Raw genomic sequence first — 18899 nt, forward strand, 5'->3', positions numbered from 1 at the left:
TTGTTGTTCTTGTTCCTCGTGTTTTCGCTCGTCTCATCGGTGGCTCGTTGTAAGCTCGTTAGCGTTCTTTCCTGGTGCCGCGAGCTTCGAGTCGTTCTCCAATCAATGAGAAAGCATGCTCGGATGCTGTGCTCCTGGCTGTTGCAGCGGGTACGCCTCTCAGGCGTCAAGAAGTGACGACAAGCGCCACTTCTTTACCGTTCCGAAAGATGCTATGCGCCTGAAGGTATGGCAGAACTCGGTTCCTAAAAAAATGCTCAAGCTCACATAAAAAAAAAAACATGTGTGCGTTTCGCATTTTCGTCTTGACGACATTAATCGTCATTCTTCGTACGTCATCAATGGGTAGGCGGTTTTGATGGCCAGGGGGCAATGACTATTAACAAAAGATGCTGTGCCATGTGTCTTCCCAAATGTCCTCGCAAACATCTCTTGAAACCAACCGCAAAGAGCAGCAAACGAAACGCCCCCACACATCTACGGTTTACTCAGGATACAGCCAGTTCTGTCACCATCAATGATGTGACGATTACACATGAACCCGACGCAGAAGACGATGACAGCACCCGAACAGACACGCGCACCGACGTTTAGTGGAGCCAACGCCTCCTGTTCAAAGATGCCCGTCAGGTGGCTCTCTGATTGGGGCCTGTCTAAAGCCCCTCGATGTGTTTGTGATTGTCTGACTTTTATCAAGGGACTTTAGGCCTGTCTAGGGTGCCTCAATGTGCGTCTGTCATAGGGTGAAGACACCCACTGTTGTATTGAAAACTGCCTGCGCGTGCCAAATGGGCCTTAAAATGGCGCCAAAGCACCAGGCAGGGCTAAGCGCTCGCTCCGAACGAGATCGAAGCGCGTGCATTCTGGGCATATACTTCGTTTCAGCTTCGGTCCAGACGCAGCCGATGCTACAAGCGCGAGCATGGGGCCCAGAACAGTGCTTGCACTGCAGAAACGCGCGTGCTTGGCAGGGATGCTGAAAGCCCGGAGCTCGCGCTTGTAGCTTTGGCTGCGTCTGGACCGAAGCTCAAACGAAGTATAGAAATGGCCGAGATGCCGCCACCCTAGAGCCGTATATGTAGAGAGTTTGGCCATTCGTTGGGAAGTATAGGAGACAAATGAGGAGGCGCCATTGGCCGAAACCGGGCTGGGCGTGTTCCAGGGCGTCTTCAGAAATTCGAATGTGACCAACCAGAAGCCGGAAATGATACCCTGGCGGTGGTCGCGAGAAATAAACCTGATAACTGCGTTGAAGTAACTCTCGATGGCTGAAAATATGGTACACGTGATGTTTCAATCACGCTCATCCGAAATGATGGTGGAAGCGTGCGACTAGCGGAACGGTCGACATAATCCGTACGCCAAGCGCCGAGGGCCGGGAAGCTGCCGTTCGAGCGGTCACAAACTATCCGCGCAAAACAGAGTTGAGCGGCGTATTCGTTTCTTACAACTTTCTGCATGATCATGATCAAAACACCACGTGAACCATATTTTCAACCACAAAGAGTTACTCCATTTCACGCTTGCGCGCTTATTAAAACCATATACGAACATAGACCTTTGATCAGAACTGTTTGTCGCTACCACCGCTAGGGGATTGTTTTCGGCTTCTGGTTGCTCAAAAGAGCATGCCAAGCCCTCCTTCCGAGTCTGCCGCACGCCCTAGCTCTGCCCGCGCCTCCCATTGACCAAACTCTCTACATATACGGCTCTGCGCCACCCTAAGACAGACGTGACGAAAGTGTATGAAGGCACCCTAGGCTTGTCTACAGTTCCTCGATATGCTCCCCCGAAAGGGGAGCAGAGTTGCGCATTTGTTTTCCCCGCGCCGCAACGCCGCTATTCGCCGAGATCCATCACGTGAGGAGCAAAGCATCCGGCGCCGTGCAAGAAAGCCACCTTTACGGTCGCTTTGCCGACGTTGCTCGCGCCTCGGCGTATGTTCCCCTGCTTTCTCCTCCTCCCCTCTTCTGTTTTTCATTAGCGGCGGCACGCGCGGCGCCGCTAATTGCCAAGTTTAGTCACGTGACGAGCAAAGCATCCAGGGCGAGCAGGAAAGCCGGCGCTATGGCCACCCTCCGAGTCTGAATGCGCAACTCTGCTACTGCCATCGTGTTGTAGCCAAACGCCATGCGGTGGCGCTCGACTCAGACACTCAGACACCATGCCATGGCAGGCCCTAGGCTGCCATGGCATGGTGGCGAACGAAGCTGCCCAAGGAGATCTTGGATGGTCATCGTTAGAAGCAAGAGAAGCAGCTAGCAAGATCGGCTACGACGGGCGTCTGCGACTCATGGACCGAGGACGGTGGGCCAAACGACTATTTGTGTACATACACCTGACAGGGACACAGACAAAGTGGAGAAAGCGACTGTACCAGCTGGAAAAGAAATATGGCTTCTTTACTGTGCCCGTGGCTGCCACTACAGAGCAAAAGTGGGAACTGGAGGTGCGGAAGAGAGTGCGCGAGGAAGAGGCTGTGCAGTGGTCGGAGGCGGCCCGCTCAAAACCCTGCAAGTGTACAACCGCTGGAAAAATGCAATATCGACAGAATTACTGACTCCATTTCTACCTTAATTGATTTCTTTGTTACGAATTATGATGTCTCTTCCATAGCTGCTGATGTCATTGGCGCCGATATCAGCGATCACCTACCAATATTTATGTTAATAAAAAAGTTACACAAAACAAAGAACAGTGCAAAACAAAAAACTTTTAAAAGGCAAAATGTTACAGACGCAACAATGGCGGTGTTTAGAGATGTTTTATCCTCAGTAAATTGGGACACCCTTTACTCGGAGACAGATGTCAACCGTGCATATGAATATTTTTTACAAACATTTAAAAAATTGTACGATGAGTGCTTTCCTTACAGAACCGTCAACTTGTGTAAAAAAATACGTAAGCCTTGGATGACGAGGGAGTTATTGCATAAAATACGTGAGAAAAACAGCATGTACCAGCGCTTCTTAAAAACAAGGGACTCCGAAGACCTCAAGGCTTTCAAGAGGTATCGTAATATATTAACTGGTTTACAAAGGCGTGCGAAATCTGAATACTTTACAAGTCTATTCACTAGAGATGATAACAAAGATTCACGTGTTCTTTGGGAAAGGGTAAACAATGCATTGCATCCAAACCGTGAACGTCAAACATTAGATAAAATAATCTGGGGAGATGTTCAACTGTGTGGCTGCGCTCTGGCGAATGCTTTTAACAGTTACCTAGTGAACCAATCAAGTGATGTAGATCTGCCTCAAGGTGGACCCGATGCTTGTGGTTATATCAATCGTAATTTCGAAAATTCTTTTTTTATGAGTCCGACAGATGAGTGTGAAGTTCTCGCGGTTTTTAAAAACCTAAAAAACTGCAAAAGTCAAGACGTAAATGATTTCAATATCAAACCGATTAAGTATGTCGTCGATATTGTGACACCTGTGTTAACGTATATATTTAATCTATCGCTTTCTTCCGGTGTTTTTCCTAAAGCAATGCAGCGCGCTAAGGCGGTCACTTTGTATAAAGGTGGAGATAAAAATATGTTTAAAAATTATAGACCTATTTCATTGTTATCCATATTCTCAAAGGGTCTTGAGAAAATAATTCATCAGAGACTTTATTCCTACCTAGAGAGACATTCTGCTATTTCGAATAGTCAGCATGGCTTTCGTAAGCACCGGTCAACAGAATCAGCGCTCTTAGTACAAAAACAGCAGATCATTGAAAGCTTTGAAAACAAGGAACTTATTTTGGGTATATATATCGATTTTTCGAAAGCGTTTGACTTGATTAATCACACAATATTGCTGGACAAGTTAGAGCGCTATGGTATTCGTGGAACTGCTCTGAATTTATTTAGATCTTACCTGCAGTACCGTACACAATTCGTTACCATTAACAACTATATTTCAAACCACTCAAAAAATTGAAACCGGAGTACCTCAGGGTAGTGTGCTCGGGCCACTCTTATTTATTATTTTTATTAATGATATTGAAAATAGTGTACCACAGGCAAACCTTGTTTCTTATGCTGACGACACAACTATTTTTATTAAGGGCCACACAGCGGATGAAATAGAGAGCACGGCAATAAAAGTCCTTTCAAACATCGATTTGTGGACGAAAGTAAACGGGCTAAAAATAAACGCGGAAAAAACTAAATGTGTGTTATTTCGACCACGAAATAGACAAGTACCTAATTTGCTTCAAATAACTTTAGGGTTTTCAACACTTCAAGTGGTAAAGTCGGTAAAAATATTGGGCGTTTATTTCACTGAATCGTTGTCATGGAATGAGCACGTTGATTATATACATCAAAAAGTTCGTAAATCTATTGGTCTCCTTTGTAAGAATCGGGATGTCTTTCCAACAGGTGTTAAATTACTTTTATATTATTCTTTGATTTACACTCACTACGTGTATTGCCATTTAGTTTGGGGCCAAACAACGATACAAAATATAACAAAACTACGTTGCTAACCCAAAAGAGGGTTCTTCGAATTATCGCAAATGTACCCTTCTTGCACCCTTCTCGGGAGCTTTTTCTTAAACATAACGTCATTCCTATTGACCACTTGTACCAATTTCGCCTGCCGGTGATGTATAATATGGCATTAAAACATAACATTTCTTTCCTTTTCGCACTGTCGGGCTTAGCAAAACTAGATCATAAATATGTCACACGTCATGGCGAAATTTGGAGCGTTTCAATACCTCGTACGAATTACGGCTTTACATCATTAAAATACGCATTACCATCTTTACTTAATAAACTCGAGGCCAATGGTATCAGCATCTATGGGACATCAAATCGGATGTTGGCAAAAATCATATTACAGACAACATAATTTTTACCTCTTGTGCCTGGAGTTTTTGTATCTGTGGTGAAACTTTATTCAACTTTAAAAATATTTGTTTTGATGCATTCAAGCTGAGTGCAACAATGTGAATAGTCGTTATTGTGTTTTAGTGTCCATTTTTGTGTTTTCGTTGTGTTTCCAATGCTGCTTTCCCGCCAAAGTGTGTTAGGGCGCCAGGACCTCGTCAAGCTGCAACCGCAGCTTTTTGTCCTGACGTCCTCCCTTTTTGTACCAACCAGAATGGGAAATAAAATACATTATTATTATTATTATTATTATTATTATTATTATTATTATTATTATATGTACAAAGGGGATTCGTCACATCCTCTTGAGTATCATCATCTGGAGTGACGTGGAGGGGAAAGGAAAAAGGAAAGGGGGTCATACATGCCTCGCCACCCCTGAAAGACGGAGAAAGTCTAACAGGGAGTCAGACTTGTACGTAACGCGTTACAAGTAATTGATTACTTGTAATCAATTACAGTTAAGTGTAATTTTGTAACGCTTCAATTACATTTGTCAAGCTGTAACGCTCGGAGTAATTCAATTACTTTTTTCTGTAATCAATTACAAAATCAATTACACAATTACCAATTACATTTCTCATTCCACAATTTTTTTTTCTCACAAAAATCAACATAGTCACTCAGCCATGGAGCAAAAATGATTGACATTTTTTTAACATCTAAAAAAAATAAAACTAGGATTGGTCGGCAAATCCTTTTTTCTTTTGCGCCACGCTCTTCTACAAGCGCGCCACCAGCCTTGGCTGGGGAGTTCCGGATCTCGTTGCAGATTGCTGATAAAGTCGACGGGAAGCGGGAACTCGCTATTGACTTTTTAGTGGGCTTTGTTCCTTAGGTCGACGCGTCAGCTACACGACAAGGTCCGGGTCTGAAAACAAAAAAGGGAACAATAACCGAACAAAATTGTGTACGCAATATTTTACTGTGTATTTGTGTATTTCTGTCATCGCAATAAGAAGTAACGTGAAAGTAACTTGAAAAGTAATCAATTACTTTGCAGTAATTGTTCAATTACTTCTGGGAGGCAGTAATCAGTAACGGTAATCGGTTACTTTTTTGACTGTAGTAATTGCAATTGTAATCAGTTACTTTTTTTCAGTAACGTGTACAAGTCTGCAGGGAGTCGAGGATCTGCTTCCTGTGCTGGTTTGCGAGGTCCGGAAGGGTCCACTCTTCATATGTTGTGGGTCTTCTTGCCTGTAAGGGAAGCTTCTTCCACGCTGCTTCGCGATACCGCAAACTTTCAGCGCAGTCCCACACGAGGTGGAAACATGTTGCCGGGACACCGCAGTATTCGCAGTTGGGGTCAATGCGTGGGTCGTTCGGGTCTGTAGGCTTATAAAATCTAGCCTGCCAGATGGGCGTGATGGCCGTATTTGTTTGGAGCCGCCTGATGCTCACCTCCTCGCACCGGTTGTATTCCGGCGGGATCGGATAAGAATCTGGCGGAAGAAGGGAGATGAGCCTGAGTTTTCGGGCAAGCCGCTCCTCCCTTTTTTCTCGTCTGGGTCAGGTGGTATGGCAGGCCTTTCGTCTTGTTCTTGAGGTGCGAGGAGAGGATCGTGGCCTTGTGAGGGCAGGGTACATGCGTTTAGCTGCGCCCTCGCGGCCTCGTTCGCTCTCTCGTTTTCCGGTATGCCTTCGTGGCCCGGAATCCAGTCTATAACGACGGTGACGTAGGGTTTTGATTGCTTAACAATAACGCTTCGTATTTGGAGCGCGATGTCATTCTGCGAGCGGCATCGTTTGCATTCACGGAGTGCTTCTTGCGAATCTGTGTAAATAATTACATTGGCTCGTGGTAATTACACAGACGGCTTGCAATACTGCAAGCCGTCTGTGGCTTCCTTGACGGCTTGCAGTATTGCCAACAGCTCTGCCGTCTTGGAGCTGCTCGTCTTGTACGTTTCCCCTCTCCATGTTTTGCTGCGGGTGGGTGAGCTCCATGCGATGCATGTGCGTCCAGCCTCATTTCTGGCCGCGTCGGTATAGAAGACGTCGGCATCGTCTCCGAGTTGTCCAATTTTCTTTAGGTGTTCTTTACTCTGGTGCTGGCGCCTCTTCTTATGGTCTCTTCCTTGGTTTGGGGGTATTGGCCTACTTGTTGAGACATCCTCCGTTTCCCACGGGGGCGGCGGATGTGCAGCAATAGTTGTTGTGTCAAGGTCCGTGGTCTTTTCTAATTTCTGCAAGATGACTCTACCAAGATCTGAGCGAGAGAGCCTTTTGAGCTGCCCCAGCACCATTTCGTCAGCGATTTCTCGGGCCTTGTTCACTTGGGCAGCCTTCTCCAGCTTGGCGATAGGAGTGAACTTGGGAAGACCCGTGATGACTCTCATGGCGCTTCTGTTGAGTATATTGAGGGTCTCTTCTTGCACTCTATTAAGTCGGAGGTAGCTGAGGTCGTACACCGCCTTCGAAACGAGGAGGGCTCGGTGTAATCTCTTTAGTAGATCTGCCTGTGCTCCCCAGGCCTTCGTCGTGAGCTTTCGAAGTAGGTTCAGTCCATCCGACCATTGGATTTTTGTTTGCTTCATCCAGGTTGTAGCTTCTCCATTTTGCTCAAAAGTGACGCCAAAGATTTTGAGGTTGGAAGCCTTTAGGATGGGGGTTCCATCGATTTTAAGTTGAATTTGTTTGTCGAAACGTTTGGTTTTGTGTTTTGTGACGATCATAAAGGAGGTCTTTTCAGGCGAGAGATGAAGGCCTGATTGTCTTGCAAAGGCCTGTGTTACATCCAGGGCTTTTTGCATTGTTTCTTATTGCTTTCTGGGAATTCCTTTGACGGTCCAGGGTGTAACGTCGTCCGCGTATATAGAAAAGTTAATGTTGGGTATGGCATCCAACGCGTTCGCTAGGTCTGTCATAGCCATGTGAACAGTGTTGGGGATATCACAACACCCTGGGGGACGCCGGTGTTGTTGTGCCGCCAGGGGCTTCTGTTTGCACCAATAACTATTTGATACGTTCGCTCCTTGAGAAACGACTTAATAAAGTTTAACATGTTGCCTCGGATGTGCTTTGTGCTGCTTCGATGACCGTCTTGTGAAAAATGCTGTCGAATGCCTTCTTGATGTCTAAGGCAACTATGGTTCTTGGTTGTCTCTTGAACTGAGGCTTCTCGTACACGTCACGATGTATCATTGCCAAGCTGTCCTGGGTGGACAAGCCAGGTCTGAAACCCGTTTGCATTGGATGCAGGTCACCTCGAGTCTCGAGGATCCATGAAAGCCTCGTTTCAACCATCTTTTCTAAAATTTTGCACAAGTTCAATGTTAGCGAAATAGGCCTGAGATTTTGTAGGGTGTTGAGTGGCTTTCCGGGCTTGGGGATCGGGATGACCGTTGATCTCTTCCACTCAGCCGGGATTTCTCCGCCGTCCCAGATGTCGTTGTAACTTTGGAGGAGTTCTTCAAGTTCTTCTTTAGGCAATTGGTTTCTTAGTGCCGGGACTGTGACTTGATCGGGTCCCGGTGCCGAGTTGGTATTGGCTGCCGTGAGTGCCTCAAGTAGCTCGCCCATGGTGAATGGTGCGTTCTCGGGTGCGGGGTCTTCAACTTGAAGTGGCTGATAGATTTCGGCCTCCGGGGGCGGATGCTGCTGAGGAAAGAAGAGAGTTCCTGCCTGATCGGAAAATTGTTCTTCTGTGATCTTGAGTTTCAAGGCGATGTTGCTGCCTGTGTTTTGTGCCTTAGTTTTGCCCGCAAGGCCGCGGTATGTCCGCCAGACCCTGCGTAGTCCCGTCTTCTCGTTAAACGAGATGCATAGTATTATCCATTTTGTTCGACAGAGCTCGTTGGCGTAGCGTTTTGTCTTGGCCGTCACCTTGTTTAGGGAAATCTTGTTGCCTAAAGTCTTGCGTTTCCTGTACTTCTTTAGAGCTTCGAGTCTAGTGTCCCATAGGTACACAAGATGTAAGTTTGGAGTCGGCGTGTCTTCTTTCACTTTGTACACCTTTTTGGCTTTCTTAACCGCCTGGACAATCCTTTCTGCCAGGGGAGTTTCTTTGAGATCTTGAACGTGGGTGCGAAAAGCGTCCCACTTGATAAAACTTACTTTTTTCTTTGGTGCGCCACTAAGTGGAAGCGCAATTTTGACGGGCAAATGATCACTACCCATGGCATCTGGTAGCACACACCAGCTCGCTCTAAGTTGTCTCGAAGTCCACGTGAGGTCGGGAGTAGTGTCCGTTTGATTGTTAGATTGTGCGAGCCTTGTTTTGATGCCTTTTTCGTTGCGGAGAACGATCCCCTTTCTTTCACAGGCACGCTTAATGACCTTGCCTATGTTGTCTCTAGAGTTGTAGCCCCATTCTGTGTGCTTGGCGTTGAAATCTCCCACCAGTATAGTTGGGGTTCGGCTGTCTATAAGTCTTCGTATCCATGCGTCGTCTAGCTCTGTGGCGCCTGGACGAATGTAGGCAATAAAAATATCGACGGTCGTGTTTCCCCATCGAATCCGAGTGCCAACCACCTCACGATGTTCGCTGCATTCACTTTTGGTATCGATCTGAGTTTGCGGTAGGGATTTTTTAACGAGGGTGACTGTTAGTCCGTAGTTACCATTCTTTCTGACGATTATTGGCTGGAGAAAAGCATTGTACCCTCGAATCTTGAGGTTCTTCACGTTCGCCTACTGGAGGAGGATAACATCGGGAGCCTTGTCTTTGAGTTTTTCGAGTCTGAGCTTAAGCTCCGAAAGTTTTTTGTTGGAGGCCCCTGCAATTCCACTGGAGGACCCATACGTTGATTATTTTCTTTCTTTGCCGTGGCGGTTTGGGTCTGGACCACGAGGCGCTACTTGCCATGCTGTTTGCTGATGAGTGCGTAGACGAGGTCGCATAGCTTGTCAACCTTGCTTTCGAGGGATCCGACTTTCCCTTCAAGCGTGTCAATTCTGCCATGGGTGGCTTGTACTTCTGCGATCCATCCCAAGGGAGACGACGCGGCCGAGCTGGTGTTGCTTCCTCCGCTCTGATGCAGAGGGTAGTTCCACGCATTGGAGCTAAGGGGCTGCATGGCTGATGGCAGGGTCGGAAAATTCTTAAAGGATTGCAGGAACTCCGGCGACGGTGTTTGTTGGGACGAGGTTGTTGTTACTTGACCACTCGCGTAGGAGCTGTTGCTCTGCAATTTCTTGTGTGGAGGTGGAGGTTTCACTTTCTTGGGTGGGATCGTGCGTTTGGGGCAATCATTGCTCGTGGCAACGTGTGTCCCTCCATAGTTGACACATTTGGGTTGCAGCTTACAGTTCTCGGACGCGTCGTGTTCGTGTCCGCAACTGCTGCAGCGCTTGATATTTATAGGACAGACGTCGGCTTTGTGTCCAAGGAGGTGACAGTTATAGCACACCAAGGGCCTAGGTCTGTATGAGGTTACCCTAAAGGCCTCGCAGGCGTATCGGACGTAGTTTGGTAGGGACCGGCCTTCAAAGGTAATGAGGACCGTTCTTCCTGACTGGCCGATGATTCTGGCCGAGGAGATCTGGTGGGTTTTGCACTCCAGTTTTTTTGTTAGCGAATCAGGAGTCTCGTCGTTGTCGCATCCTCGCAGATAAATGACTCCCTTGATTTGCGAGCTTGAGGTTGCCACGTATGGCTTCATTTCAAGCGCTTTTCCTTTGAGGTCGATTTTGCCTTTTGTCATTAGCTTGTCAATGGCTTCACGGTTCTTCGTGGTGATAGCGATGGTGTTTGAACGTTCATTCGTGTGAACTGAGCATTCCTTGTCGCTTACGCCGGTCTTGGTAATAGCGTCGCGGATGTTCTTGCTCGCAATGTTGTAAACGTCTTCGCGACACACGGGCTTAAGGACGACCATGTGCGTAGGTGTCTGTGACGTGGATTTATTGGACCGGTTGCGTCGGCGACGTCTCGTGTATTGCTGCCACGTGCCATCTCGGTTGTCTTGTTCCATGGGGGCCGCAATACCATCGCCACCGGCGAGATTTTGTGTGCCCTAACTCGAAGCTTTGGTGCCAGGAGTCAAATTTTGTGACTCGGTGTTGTCGCTGGAGATTTGGTTCATGTAGTTGTAGAACGCGTTTTTGTTCTGCAAGAACATTGCAATGTCTTTTTCGTGCGCTTCATAACCGGTGTAGTTCTTTTTGTTCAGCTCTATGCGAGCGTATTCTTCTTTTCTTTCTCTGAATGCCTGGAACTCTGCCCAGTCCTCGTCGGAAATAACAAGTCCTACCTTCTTTGAGGCGGAAGCTTCCTCCTCCGTTCTTGAATATGGGCTTGCGAGCGCCATGTTTCTTTTTGCGGGTCGAATCTTCCCCGCGGCTTGAGAGTCCTGTGTAGTGGCTGGGAGGGCCTGAAGGTCCTCTTCGTTACTGTTGACTTCAGGGGATAGATGGGGGGTCGGGTCCAGGGTTTCTAACGGATCGTCGGGTCCCGAAATCGGGATCCGGCGGTGAGCTTGTTAGCTGTGAACCTAAAGTTCGATGAGCCTTCTTCTTCTCCTCTCAGTGGTCATGCTCAGAACGAGCTCACATTAATAGGCTGTTAAGACCGGCTATCTCGATGGTGTCGCACGAGCTCACATTAATAGACTGCTAAGACGGGCAATCTTGGTGGTGTCGCATGGCTCGCTATCAGCTCGCGCTCAGCTGTCGCGCACGCAGCTATTGCCGCTAGAGAATGCAGTGTAGTTGTGACGTGTTCCCTACTCTCGTCAAGCTTCGAGGTGTTCGCCGCTTGGGGCGGGTCGAGGATCTACTAAGAAAACGTCATGCGCAGGCCTTGTCTTCTATGTGCTATTGGTTCGGTACGCGTTCCAGAGCAAGAGATAACCGCTCGAACGCTCGCGCACAGCTCAGTGACACTCGTCGAAGCCAGACCGAACCATCGAAAAAAAGAAAACCACCGCAGCACAGCTACAGAAAGAACCATGACTGTGACTGCCGAAACCGCCGGAAGCGGCAGCGACGTCGAGGACCGCCGCGCAGCGGACGTCCTCCCGGAGGTCTTGAACGGTCCCCCGGGAGAGAGGGACTCCGAGGCCCGAGACTGCGCGACGCTAGACAGCGCGGTGGTACAAGTGTCTTCGCCGGAGGAGGAGTCGGTCAGCCTGAGCAGTGACGGGGCGCCCCTCTGCAGGATCTGTCTGCTGGGCGACGACAAGGAGCCCCTACTCGAGCCGTGTGACTGCAAAGGTGAGACAGAAGTGAGGACAGGCGCAGGCCTTTCCTCCCTTGGTGTGTATTCACTGGACACCATATTTGAGTGCGCTGTTCACTGGGCATGCTCAGAGCACAGGTCAAATGTACGCACTACTTAAAATCGCCAAGTTTCCGTGCAAGGCCAATCAAAACACGGCGTCAAATGAACGTTTACCTGGTTTATTCGCATATCCAAAACATACGAAAGATGCTCCAAGACATTTTACAAAAAAAAACCTGAGCTGAAACGAAGTTTGAACGTGTTATTCGTCTTGTCTTGAACACTTTTCATTAACAAAAGTGAGCAAACCGCAGGCCCACGCCGCAGCCGACGCAGCTTGTAACGCCATTGTTTTTTTCTTTCAGCAGCGGAACTTTGACACTTATACGAAATACACCATACCGCGCCCTTTTCACTCCTAGCGCACCGTCTCGGGACTCGTTGTACGAGAGCGCGACTCCTTTATTGCGGGGTAAAGGGCTAGGGTGCCTTCATGTGCGCTTTGCTTAGGGTGGAGACATCTGGCCATTTTGTCCCACACTTTTTCTTTTTTGTTCAGAAGCGCGTGAACGAGCGTGTCTGTGCACGCGTTTTTGGCGCTGACTGTGATATATGGCGACAATCTCTTTTTCGCAATTTCTTTGTATTTTCCCCGTGAGCGCCTGCTGTCGGCATCGGGTACTACAAGGGGTGGCATCACCCTAAACCACGGTGTAAGAAAGTCTTTGGTGCAAGATACACTCTTTAGGTGAGGACACGGCGGGGCTGAACGCGCGGCGCGAGGAATCAGAGAGTGTTCGTTCGACGGGCATCCGATAGGCTGCGTTATTCCGCGGCCACCGTGCCCGCGGCTGACAGTATCGCCGGGGGCCAAACGGCGAAACTGTGTGAGAGCGAAACAAATTATCTCGTTGCCATGACACCCCCGTACACCGTGGTCTTTCTGCACGTGCGACAACCTCGCTGGAGCTCTGCGCGTATGGGGCATGAGGCGGCACGAACCGTCTTGTGCACTGCTGCCTGCCTCCTGCGTCTTACACTGTGCCCACGGGTTGACGAGTCATCTGCCGGCGCCGCTTGAAACCATAGTGAGAGAGAGAAAGAGAGAGAGTGAAAAGCGAACTTTATCGGCACAAATACTTTACTAAGGGGAATACATTCCACTCCGCTCATTTGCATTAGACAGAACGCCTACAGCGCCGAATCCAGCCCTGACGGAGGGGAGGTCCGTGTCAGTTCACGCGCATGTGCACCTGGATATTCGCGGCGGTTGCGGCGGTCTCGTCTCCGATTCCACCTAAAGCCCCTTCATGTTTCGAAAGTAGCGCAAGGTGCGTCGATGCACGAGGTGCGTGCAACGTGCAACCCTTGGGAGGATCATGGCGGCACAGCGCACCGAAGTGTTAAGCCTAGTTCAGACAGTTGCGTTTGACTGCGTTTGACTGCGTTGCGACTGCGACAAACCAGGACATTCGGGCTGCTTATATCGCGTGCCAAGATGCTTGAATTGCATTCCACGCTTGATGCGAAGCACAGATGTGCCGGTCACTCGCTTTCGCTTCTCGACGCACTCAAACGCCAGTGCTTGAACCGGCCTTTAGGCGCAGCACTGATCTAGATTTTAGACGCCATGTTCTTCCTAGAAGTGGCGGGCGGCACATGTTTCGAGCATTTCTGCAAAAATGAATTTTGTACGTAGAACAACCATCATCATCACCATCATTTACCGCCCGATAGCCGAGACCTCCCAGGCGATAGATGGCTCTCGCCAAGCCCAGAAAACCTGTCCGCGCCGTGGCTATTGTATTTGAGAGGAGTGGAATGTATTACCCCTGAAAGTATTTGATCGGCACGTCGCGAGGAGCGCGCTCTCCTCACCTGAAGAGTATTATCTTACACCGTGCCCTAAACAGAAGGACATGGAGGCACCCTATAAAGGGTGATTTACACAATTGCCTTGAGTCCGACCGAGGGTGAGGGTTGCTATGGCAACAGCTGTATCGAGTCCAACAAAACCGGTCTTTACCCCGTTTTGTCGGAGCCGACGCAGGTGTCGTAGCAACCCTGGCCCTCGGTCGAACTCAACGCAACTGTGTGAATCGCCCTTGACGTGCAAGTCGCTTTTCGCCGTCTACTGAAAGGAGTGTAGAAGGAGCGTTATAGCTCCTTGACTTCCGGAGAAGCTACTAAACGCACCCGTTGGAGGCGTGCGAGGAGACTCTTTTCCTCCTTTGTAAGAGGGAAAGTGGGCGTAACAAGCGACCGAACAGAGCGAATGATCAGTGCAGGAACTGCGCCGCAGCCTCGCGAAACTAGTCCAGTCCAAACCAAAGAAGGCTGGCTGCATGCACCAGGGCAATATATACTAACGCTTTAATCATTGGTAGTCTTGGAGGGCCCGACTGCCGTCTTTAGTTAACTCAAAGAAACAAAACAAATATAATTTTCAAGGTCGGTACCTAAATATTCTAATTTTGTTTTGCGAGAAAACACACGCGTTATGCATGTTATAAAATGTTATTAGCAAGCAAGTGCCACTTGAACGCGTCTTGGCAGAACGAACGTGCCTCGTCTGCTTTCTTTTGTCTTATTTCACTCTCTGTCTCGTTCGATCTCTCAGGCCACCGATGCCGGCGTTTACGATTTGCTGCGCTCCGGTTCCGTCTTTACCCCCGGCTAGAATTAGTTCCTTTGCCCATTCAAAGTTGTCAAGTCGTTTTGCATCCATGCATCCATAGATCCAGATAGGACATGGAAACAACCTGCAATCGTCTTTTTGCTTGCTTGCAGGAACCATCGGCAGTGTTCACCGAGACTGCTTGGAGCGCTGGATTCCGCGCACTGCCGACGGCAAGTGCCAGATCTGTCAGTTCCAGTTCACCGTGTGCCGACAGTCGAAGGTGAGGCAGCTTCGCTTGTACCTTTGCATTTAATTGCATCATAATTAAAACCTTAAACTGCAAGCTTCACCTTTGTTGGTGTTAGACTGGTGGCAGCTGATAAAACCCGTTTCCTCTGACGTCTAATCCCTGGTTAGCTTAGTTGGTAGACCGCTCCACCGGTAATGGAGAGGTCCCGGGTTCGATACCCGGTCCAGGCGGATTTTTTCGGTCGCTCACCAGTTACCTGGCTGTGTTTGGAGATTTGTGTTTGTCCTTTGTCCCTCTTGTTCCCCTCCTCCAGGGTTTATTTTCGTCATTCCAGTACGGAGTTTCGCTGCACCCGCGATCAGCCCCTCTCCCCACCGCGCCTCTTCTCCTCCTCTCCCGCACTTGCGCTCCGCATATGGTGCAAACAGGCTACAAATGAACGACAGAAACACTGCTCCGACTCTAGTACGCTTTACCGACGGTGTAGTGAAGAGGTCTCAAACACACGGCCCCTGGCCCGAACAGGGCCCCAAGGTCTCCTGCGGCTGCGAGCCCCCGCTCATGCATGCCCGCGGCGTTACATCGGCCATAAAAAATAGTTGCATGACCGTGGATTCATGATCGTCGATTCATTTCAATAAAAAAGAAGCTCTGCTCATAAAAGGTGTTTACACATTTTGCAATATTCTATTTTTTTTTTTTTTTTTTTACTGAGTATTTCTTAGTCTAAATATTTACTTTTCTCCTTTTCTCGTGTAGATGGCCGAAACAACATTTTCGCTGCGAGGCTTATCGCGCTAAATTTTTTAAAGGACCGCAAGTTCTTTTCCTAATGACACATCTCGGCTGGACGAACTCACGCTCAACACAAGCAACTGCGAAATATAAAACTATGAGCTCGGACTTGCAGCCGTCAAAATATAGCTTTAAAACAGAACTCAAATAATGTTGCTATAAAAATTGCCAGAAAAAACTGTCGTGTAAAGAAATATCTTTTTTTTTTTTTTCATGCCTGTTGAGACAAGCGAATTGTGCGACGGGGCAACAATAGTGCATGTGCTTTCTCTGTTCCATTAAAAAATGCCATCACGTTGAGGTTGTAATCTTGTAATAACATCAAGTGCGAACACAAAGCAGTCGTATCTCGCTTTTAAATTTTCTGCTTTTCCACAAACATAGAAGAGTCAAACGGTCTTTCTGAAGTCCATGTTGATTCGTCTTCGGTTGCGTTGTTCTTAAAAACATTACAAGGCTGTCCGTAAGAAGCTGACTATGCGTTTGCATTTTTTTATTGTTGCATTTCTATGTTACTAAAGTGTTTGTACTACATTACGTTATACTTTTGCGTAACTTCTTGTGCAGTAAACCCTTCTGCCACAACATCCAAAGCTGAGTTAGCAACATTTGTAAATAAATAAATGATTAAATAAATAAAAATAGGCAAATCCAAACTAAAAATAACACTGCCACAAATAAAGGCGAGTTTACAAAAAGCAGACAGCACAAGGTCCCTTTTCTAAGATATTTTGGTGCGTCGCTGGGAGAGTCAGATACTTTGCTAAGTAAAACACCATGGTTGTTTTTGATTCTGGCCCAAAATAAAATATGGTTTCGTCCCGCACCCACCATACGTCGGCCCTCGACCTTTCGGGGGTAGGCTATCGGGCCCTCACACTCTGAGCTTTTTTTTTGTTGTTGTTGTTTATTATTCGTGTCGTTTACAGCCGATTTGGTGGCTGCTGGGCGACCCGAAGGCGCGCCGCAAGGTGCTCGGCTACCTGGCCCTGGGCGCCACCTTCTCGGCTAGCATCGCATTAATCTTCTCGCTGGCCTGGCTCTACGCGCTACGCCTGTCCTCGCGGCTGGGAGACAGGTCGGCCGTCCTGCTCGTCGTGCTGCTCGCCGTCCAGAACGTGCTCTGGCACTACTTCCCCTTCCTCAGCTTCATGTGAGCGGCCGGAGAAGGGTGGACAGCCCGACGGAGTGTCAGACAACGTCGGCGATTTAACTGATCCTTCGGGGTGGTTTCAGTTCCAGCGTCAAAGGAATGCACCAAAAGGGCATTCCATTTTTTTTTTTGACACTGAACAAAATCACCATGATATTTTGAAATATGTGCACATTGGCTATTTCAACTGGTTAATTAAATATAGGGAAACCAGTACTGTTAGAAATCGGAATGCATTCGGTTCAGTAATCGTCGCGAAGTGGAGACTGAGTGGGCGGGACGGAAAGGAAAAACGGAGCAGTGGGGGAGGAAAAAGAAAGGGGGGGGGGGGGGGGGAAAGGGGGTAAACTTTTAAACAAAATAATAAATGAAAGCCGTTTACAACTCCCTGTAACACCGAATAGACCATTTGCAGTCTCTCCCAAGCGCCCCGGCGCGCGCGCGAGGAATCTTGGGATCGGTGTTCTGTCGGCCCCCGTCGTCTGGCTGCTCTCCGTTGGAATCGCATCACCTCGCCCTAGACATACTTTTCATCTTCGTTGTTTATACTTAATAATCCTCTTTTTTATCTACTCCAGTGTATTTTTCTTGTTCATAAGTGTATCTATTTCGTTCAGCGCTTTGTATTTCTTCTGTATATTACGTGTTTTTGTGCATATTCCATCGTTTTCGACGCGGCCGTCGACGGACACCACGCCGCTTCGTTCGCCGCTCCCGGGGTGAGTACTGACTGTTGCCGTTACGCTCTATCCCGCTCCTAGGCCGTTCATTTAACTCGTGTGCGGTCGCGAGAGAGCAGTTTCGAACATCACTACAAATGTCACCGCTGTAAGCAGAGAAATAAAGTAGTCATCACGAAGCGAAGGCCGACATGCCTTCGCTTCGTGATGCGCTCGCCCTGTGAAATGTGAGCGTGGGATATCGAGTACTGCTTGCGTGCTCAACATTCGGGACGGTGCTTTGTCGTTGCGATCTTTTTGCCCTTCGGACGCTTGCGAAGCTGTACCAGCGGTCGGCGTGCCTCGGCAGCGCTCGTCAACAACCGTCCGCGCAGCATCACATCCTTCGCGTTCGGTTCTTCGTCGCGGCGGGAGAAGGGGTTCTGACTGCGTTTTATGCATAGTATGGGGGAGATTCCATTGTTTATCGAAATTACAGTTCAGCTAGCGCGCTCACTGTGGTGAGGCAAGATTGCCCCTGCGAACCGCGCTAACACAGCGTCCCGCGAGTGCATATCTTTATTGATCATCCCGTTTTCACGCAAGCGCGTGCATATGAAATGCTAGACACTTTTTAGTGGCTCTGCGAACTGCTTCTTTTGGACGAACACTGACGCATTGAAAGCTGGAGTGTCTTTGCCACTCCTGTACAACACTTCACGGTCGTGCCAGCAGCTTTATGCTGCTGGCACGAAACGGATTATGGTCAAAACGCGTTCTTCGTATTCAGAGCTGCACTATATCATGGACACTGACAGGGCAGCAGCAACAAGCAGCTCAGTGACACTGGAGATGCTTGTCCCCAATGCCAGTGCGTGGCTTGCTTTCAGAATGCTCCTTCGACTGTGTAATGTTCGAAAGTGCACAAGAAGTTGTAGATTACAAAAGCTGGCATGTTTGCCTAATAGCAAACGCTCTTTTTTTAGCACAAAGTTTACAGCAGGCTTTTTTTGAGGGGTTGTTACCCTAGATGAACTCTTACTTCGCAAGTTTAGGTTAATTCTGTCAAAACAACACCAAACCCATTAAAAAACTGTGTTGGTCAAATTTCCGTCCTCCTTTTAAAACGCTGACTGAGCTGCCTTTTTTTCAGGGAAGGCTATGGCGACACGGGATGTACCAGAGCCGCAAGAGCTACCACTTCCAGCAGGACCTTGGACCAAGCAGCTGAAGGACTTTCCTTCCGCATTCTCGGAAAGCCACATCCAAGGGCATGGCCAAGCAGCTGGAGCACAGAAGCACACAAGTTCTGGCTACAAAATGTTCAAGGCCCACAAAGTGCAGAACATCTTCCTCCACACCACAAGTGCAT

At 48.3% G+C, this 18899-nt stretch overlaps 1 protein-coding gene across 1 annotated transcript; it reads left to right on the top strand.

Moving 5' to 3' along the window:
* Positions 1–11778: 11778 nt before the first annotated feature.
* On the top strand, positions 11779–18828 carry LOC120851166 (E3 ubiquitin-protein ligase MARCHF3-like; the record flags this gene model as incomplete). The annotated part of the gene is made up of 4 exons (XM_040223762.1): positions 11779–12043; positions 14841–14950; positions 16645–16868; positions 18813–18828. Coding segments are annotated over exons 1-4 (615 nt in total), but the record flags the coding sequence as incomplete, so codon positions are not given.
* Positions 18829–18899: the final 71 nt, after the last annotated feature.

This window comes from Ixodes scapularis, unplaced genomic scaffold (genome assembly GCF_016920785.2).
Source record: "Ixodes scapularis isolate PalLabHiFi unplaced genomic scaffold, ASM1692078v2 PGA_scaffold0__279_contigs__length_252992795, whole genome shotgun sequence".
NCBI lineage: Eukaryota > Metazoa > Arthropoda > Arachnida > Ixodida > Ixodidae > Ixodes > Ixodes scapularis.